The 7,103-nt window shown below is 34.3% G+C and overlaps 1 protein-coding gene across 1 annotated transcript in view; it reads left to right on the top strand.

The window, feature by feature from the left end:
- Window positions 1-6,045, top strand: part of lgals3b (lectin, galactoside binding soluble 3b) — a 9,922-nt gene extending 3,877 nt beyond the window's left edge. The window contains exons 3-7 of the mRNA XM_069662531.1: window positions 714-783; window positions 1,217-1,593; window positions 4,253-4,341; window positions 5,138-5,306; window positions 5,509-6,045. Of these exons, the coding sequence (XP_069518632.1) occupies window positions 714-783; window positions 1,217-1,593; window positions 4,253-4,341; window positions 5,138-5,306; window positions 5,509-5,667 (864 nt within the window). The 3' untranslated portion in view covers window positions 5,668-6,045. The remainder of the gene's footprint in view (window positions 1-713; window positions 784-1,216; window positions 1,594-4,252; window positions 4,342-5,137; window positions 5,307-5,508) is intronic.
- Window positions 6,046-7,103: the final 1,058 nt, after the last annotated feature.

The following is a 7,103-nucleotide window of genomic DNA, read 5'->3' as shown; positions in this document are numbered from 1 at the left end:
CCGCTATTTGTAGAGTCGTTACTGCCCATCACTGCCTTAGTTCCGGATCAATGCTCATTAAAAGCAGATGTAAAGACTTCAGTACAGCTGTTTTATATTTGCTGCTGCTGTGTTCTCACATCACAGCTTCTCCTGGAGCGCTTTGTGATTGGACTGTCCAAAGTGTTCTGCTCGTCTTTTCTAGCTTCTGTTGCTAGCTCTGTAGAAACGTGATCTAGAGTTGAATCTTTTTCCACAGAGTCCAAAAGTAGTTTTGATCTATTGCCTCTCTCTCTCTCTGTGCACCCCCACCCCTTTCTTTTGTTTATCTTTTTTCTGCAAATAAAAAGACTGCACATACATTACTGAACTTTTTATCTGGTTCTGCCAAGTTGGTCTTTTGGCTGACCCGCAGGAGCCAGGCTCATGGTGCCGGTAGTGTGGATCCGGTGCCGGTTCTGGAGGGACTTTTAAAGGCCAGGCTGAGGGTTGAATATACCTCTATGACGGGCGATGTGCGGGCCTTCATGCGAGTGTTGGCTGTAGGGGTTTTGTGCTCTGTGGGAGGGGACGGAGAGCTGGTTATAAATATTTGATTTGAGGGAAACTTTTCTTTGTTACATGTGTTGTTGAGGTTTTGTTGCATTCTCAGAATTTTCTTGTTTTTCTTTTTGCACATAATGTGACAGTGATATACTTCTTAAACCTCAAACTCTCCCTCTCTGTCTCTGCAGCTCTCCGATGCTTTAAATTCCTGGCCCAGCGATGGTGGCAACAATCAAGCAGGTGCCTGGCCTGGACAAGGTGTGAGCTAACTCTCTGTGTTTAAAGTGTTTAAGGTGATGCTGATTTTTATGTGACAGCTGGTTTTAGCCTTTGCGACCTTATTAGTCACGGCCCTCCTGGCCGCAGCTTTCAGAGACCCCTGAGCTATCTAAGCCCCAAAGGCTTCCTTCACCAGGCATCATATTAGCCATAAACCCCTGCTAATGCACACGTCACACGTCTTACTTACTGAACAAAGATCTGATGGTCCTGATGTTCGGTGGTACTTTGAGGGCTTTGTGGGTCCAAAACATTCAACTCTATTAGAACTTATCTGTAACAACATCATGGAGTCCTAAGAAGTCCTAAACATTAAAGTGGGCTTATGAGGGCTGAAATAAGACACTTTGAAGAGAACCATTCAGAAGGAAGCAGGTCAAATATACACCACATGTGTTTGTGTGTAAACCAGGTCAGCCCTCCAACACTTCATGGCCTGGCCAGGGTGCTAACCAAAACCCTGCCTGGCCTGGACCCTCCCAACCTAACCCAGCATGGCCTTCAACTGGACCAGGACAGGGACCTGCATCTGGACCTGGACCAGGACAGGGACCTGCATCTGGACCTGGATTTGGACAGGGACCTGCATCTGGACCTGGATTTGGACAGGTACCTGGATTTGGACAGGGACCTGGATTTGGACAGGGACCTGCATCTGGACCTGGATTTGGACAGGGACCTGCATCTGGACCTGGATTTGGACAGGTACCTGGATTTGGACAGGGACCTGGATTTGGACAGGGACCTGCATCTGGACCTGGAATTCCTGTTGCACCCCAACAGAGTCTGGTAGGAAAAGCTTTGATTTGAAATTTGATTTGAAAATGATTTTTGTTCATTTTAGTTTTATTTAACATAAATTTAACATCTATTTAACATTTATTTAACATCTATTTAACTATTTTACATTTATTTAACATCTATTTTACATCTATTCAACATCTATTTTACATTTATTTAACATCTATTTAACATCTATTTAACATTTATTTAACATTTATTTAACATCTATTTAACATTTATTTAACATCTATTTAACATTTATTTAACATTTATTTAACATCTATTTAACATCTATTTAACATTTATTCAACATTTATTTGACTATTTAACATTTATTTAACATCTATTTTACATCTATTCAACATCTATTTAACTATTTTACATTTATTTAACATCTATTTTACATCTATTCAACATCTATTTTACATTTATTTAACATCTATTTAACATCTATTTAACATTTATTTAACATTTATTTAACATCTATTTAACATCTATTTAACATTTATTTAACATCTATTTAACATCTATTTAACATTTATTTAACATCTAGTTAACATCTATTTAACATTTATTTAACATCTATTTAACATTTATTTAACATTTATTTAACATCTATTTAACATTTATTTAACATCTATTTAACATTTATTTAACATTTATTTAACATCTATTTAACATCTATTTAACATTTATTTAACATCTATTTAACATCTATTTAACATTTATTTAACATCTAGTTAACATCTATTTAACATTTATTTAACATCTATTTAACATCTATTTAACATTTATTTAACATTTATTTAACATCTATTTAACATTTATTTAACATCTATTTAACATCTATTTAACATTTATTTAACATCTAGTTAACATCTATTTAACATTTATTTAACATCTATTTAACATCTATTTAACATTTATTTAACATTTATTTAACATCTATTTAACATTTATTTAACATCTATTTAACATCTATTTAACATTTATTTAACATCTAGTTAACATCTATTTAACATTTATTTAACATTTATTTAACATCTATTTTATGTTATTATTTATTTATTTTATTTATTTAACATTTATTCAACATTTATTTAACTATTTTACATTTATTTAACATCTATTTTACATCTATTCAACATCTATTTTACATTTATTCAACATTTATTTAACATCTATTTAACATTTATTTAACATTTATTTAACATCTATTTAACATTTATTTAACATTTATTTAACATTTATTTAACATCTATTTAACATCTATTTAACATTTATTTAACATTTATTTAACATCTATTTAACATTTATTTAACATCTATTTAACATTTATTTAACATTTATTTAACATCTATTTAACATCTATTTAACATTTATTTAACATTTATTTAACATCTATTTAACATCTAGTTAACATTTATTTAACATCTATTTTATGTTATTATTTATTTATTTTATTTATTTAACATTTATTCAACATTTATTTAACTATTTAACATTTATTTAACATCTATTTAACATTTATTTAACACTTATTTTATGTTATTATTTATTTATTTTATTTATTTAACATTTATTCAACATTTATTTAACTATTTTACATTTATTTAACATCTATTTTACATCTATTCAACATCTATTTTACATTTATTCAACATTTATTCAACATCAATTTAACATCTATTCAACATCTATTCAACATTTATTTAACATCTATTTAACATTTATTTAACATCTATTTAACATTTATTTAACACTTATTCAACATTTATTTAACATTTATTTAACAGATTTCAAGAGTGTCCTGGCCGAGACAGGCAGCAGCACATTAATAAAATTAATTAAATAAAATAATAATAAAATAATAAATTTATGTAACATTTATTTAACATTTATGTAACATTTATGTAACATTTATGTAACATTTATTTAACACTTATTTAACATTTATGTAACACTTATTTAACATCTATTTAACATTTATTTAACATTTATTTTATGTTATTATTTATTTATTTTATTTATTTAACATTTATTCGACATTTATTTAACTATTTTACATCTATTTTACATTTATTCAACATCAATTTAACATCTATTCAACATCTATTCAACATTTATTTAACATCTATTTAACATTTATTTAACACTTATTCAACATTTATTTAACATTTATTTAACAGATTTCAAGAGTGTCCTGGCCGAGACAGGCAGCAGCACATTAATAAACAATGAGCAGCCATACTAAAACTTGACACAGATTATGTGGCTATAATAAAAGACATGAAATAAGTGAAACCAGTCAAACTTTGTCTAAAACAACCACAATCATAAATATTTCAAGCGGAACATCTACAGCTAGGTGTGTCTGCCTCCAAGTTATTTAAGAGCACCTTAAAAACATCCAGTGAGACACGTTCCTTTAGCTCCAGGTCTTTGTGTGATTCATTCCAAGTGTAGGGAGCAGCAAACTTTCACACCTCTTTCTCCAGTTCATTCCTGACCTTTGGGACAGACAGTAAGAACAGGTCCTGGGACCAAAGACTGTAAGCTCTCTTCTGACTGATGTATGGAGGATTTATGGATAATGGATGGTTGGATGTTGGTTGGATGTTGGATGGATTATGGATAAAGTTAACAGTTGTTTCCATGACAACAGGCAGTTCCGTACTCACAGACTCTTCCAAACGGTGTTTGTGACAGACTGCTGATCACCATCGCTGGAACCATCAACCATAACCCCAACAAGTCAGTGAACTCCTCATGTGATAAACTGAGAAAGATAAAGTTGGAAGGAGATTATTTTAATCATTGTAACACTTTAAACAGAAGTCCTTTGATGCTTTGAGTAAAACATTTCATTATATTTCTGTAAATTTGATCATTGTTGAGTCATGAATATGTTCAGGACATGGTACATCTCAGAAATCAAAGAAAACAAGTTGTATTTGCTTTTCATGTATTTAAATGATGTATAAAATGATTTGTTGATTTATTGATGTCCATGATCTTTAAAGTCGAGGTGAAATTAAAAATGTCATTTTAATCCTTTTAGATCATCACGGTGATATTGTGCATCTATTTGACAATATAGGCCAAAAAAAAGACAGAAAATCAATTTCTTCGTATTCTTATATCTAAATCATTTTTTCTTCCGGTAAATCTAAATTTCACGCGTGTTTACGTCAGTTAGCACCAAACAATTTCAACCAATCAATCTGCATCATTTAGCAGCAGAGCACCAAGAACGCTCGGTCAGTTAGCTAGCTGCTGCGCTGTGGAGAACGTCTGTCTACGCCCACTTCTCAACCATCAAATCAAATCCCTCTAATGATATGTCCCGCCTGCACGTCCTGTTTCACTCGGAAACACGTCACGATACGGAAGCTAGATACTCTCGAGATGTCGTTTCAACTCGACTTTAAAAGTCGACTGTGACGGTCTGTATTCTGTGACTGGTAAACTTCTGATTGAATCCATAGAGATCCTGACACGCTGTGATGTTCTAATGTCAGATGACCTCATGGTGTCTGGTGTTTTTCAGGATCACTGTGGATCTGTTCCAAGGAAATAACCTGGCCTTCCACTTCAACCCGCGCTTCAACGAGGACGGCAAGAAGGTGATCGTCAGGAACAACCGGATTAACGGGACCTGGGGGAAAGAGGAGAGAGACGCTCCGAGGTTCCCCTTCGTTCCGGGGAAGGCTTTCGAGGTCGAATTCTTGATTTAAACTTCTGACGATGTTCATATCTTATGATCAGTTATTAATAATTGGCCATCTATTATGTTTTTGTTGGTCTTCTGAAGATGATACTCAGAAATCGGAGGGTTCCTGAATGCACCATGAAGCCAGTTAAAGGGCCAATCTGTCCAATGTGAGCGGCTCATAACAGTTGATGGTTTTGTTGTTGCAGATCAAGATCCTCTGCACCAACAGTGAGTACAAGGTCGCTGTCGACCAGGAACACCTGCTCGGGTTCAAACACCGGATCACCGACCTGAGATCCATCAAAACACTCAGCATCGGCAACCACCTGACGCTCTCCAAGGTCCTGATAGAGATGACTCGCTGAGGCAGATCTCAGGATCCACCACAGATCCACTGAGGATCAACCAGAGACTCACCACAGTACTACAACAAATCAGCACAGATCCACTGCAGGTCTCCAGGAGATCACAACTCTGTAAAGAAATTACGGAACATTGGCGATGGATCACAATAAATCCCTCCTAGAAATACACGAGATCTCCTTTAGATCCTCTAGATTCCCAGACCATACCATAATGAAGATTGTCAGTAAATGAGCCTCAGTAGATCCTCAGTGAATTTGAAATATATCTTTAATACTTCTGTAGCTTATTTTGGTGATATTAGTACAAACTCTCTTTTCATATGTAAAACTCAGTAGATCCTCTGGTTCTAATCTTCTGTTTGACATAAAAATAAAGGGTTCATCTTAAATCTGCCTAGGTGTCTTTGTGTTCATGTGCTCGTGTGTGCAGCAGGACAGGGCCAAACCCTGACCTCTGACCTCTGCTGATAACATCCACTCTCTGCAGTGAAACATTTTCAGAGCAAGATTAAAAAAAAAACACCAGGTTCTGAACATGATCCAATTTACTGTAGTGCAGGTAATATCACTGTAGTACAGGTGATATTATGACGGTAGTACAGGTGATATTATAACTGTAGTACAGGTAATATCATCACTGTAATACAGATGATATTATGACTGTAGTATAGGTGATATTATGACCGTAGTACAGGTGATATTATGACTGTAGTACAGGTGATATTATCACTGTAGTATGAGTTAGACTACTGCTGCAGAAAATAGGAGGCATTTTCCATCAATGTGTGGAGGGTTAAACTGCTCACAGCCACCAGGGGGCGATACTGTCACTCATCCTGTTGCTGGTCTGAACAATTTATCATCATCATGTCTGTCAGTGTTAAATCAATAAACCAGCAATGATTAGACCGAGACACACTCCAGGTTCTCCAGGTGTTCCGGGTTCTCCATGTGTTCCAGGTTCTCGAGGTGCTGGTATTGTTCATGTTGGTACCTGCAGCAGGTTGTTGTTGTTATTGAAATTGGACTCGCCCCAGATAAGTTAATGCTAAACAGGAGGTGTCTCTGTGTCATTATTCAAGTGTAGATTTTTGTTAAATATAAAACAAATGACTGCAGAATGAAAACAACCATCCCTTAAACTTCAAATATTCATAACAGAGAAGTCCCCATCAAACATTTATATACACAACTTTTTTTGTGATTAGTCTAAAAGATATTTATAATCTAAATTCTATCAAAAGCTATTTTAACGAAGGATTTTAAAACGTTTCTTTGTGTTTGTGAAATGAATTTATAACAGACGTAAGATTAACAATACAACATAAAGATTAAATGTTGCATTCAAATTTATTATGTAGACGATCTTTGGCAGACTTTGTGTACGTCATGACGCAGCTACCCCAGCTGGACGTCAGTCTGCTCGGTCAGTAGTT

The sequence above is a fragment of the Semicossyphus pulcher genome, unplaced genomic scaffold (genome assembly GCF_022749685.1).
Source record: "Semicossyphus pulcher isolate SPU_LCO1_2020_fin unplaced genomic scaffold, fSemPul1.0.p SCAF_14, whole genome shotgun sequence".
Classification (NCBI taxonomy): Eukaryota; Metazoa; Chordata; class Actinopteri; order Labriformes; family Labridae; genus Semicossyphus; species Semicossyphus pulcher.
The sequence above is the reverse complement of the archived record's forward strand: the minus strand, read 5'-3'. Positions and strand labels throughout refer to the sequence as shown.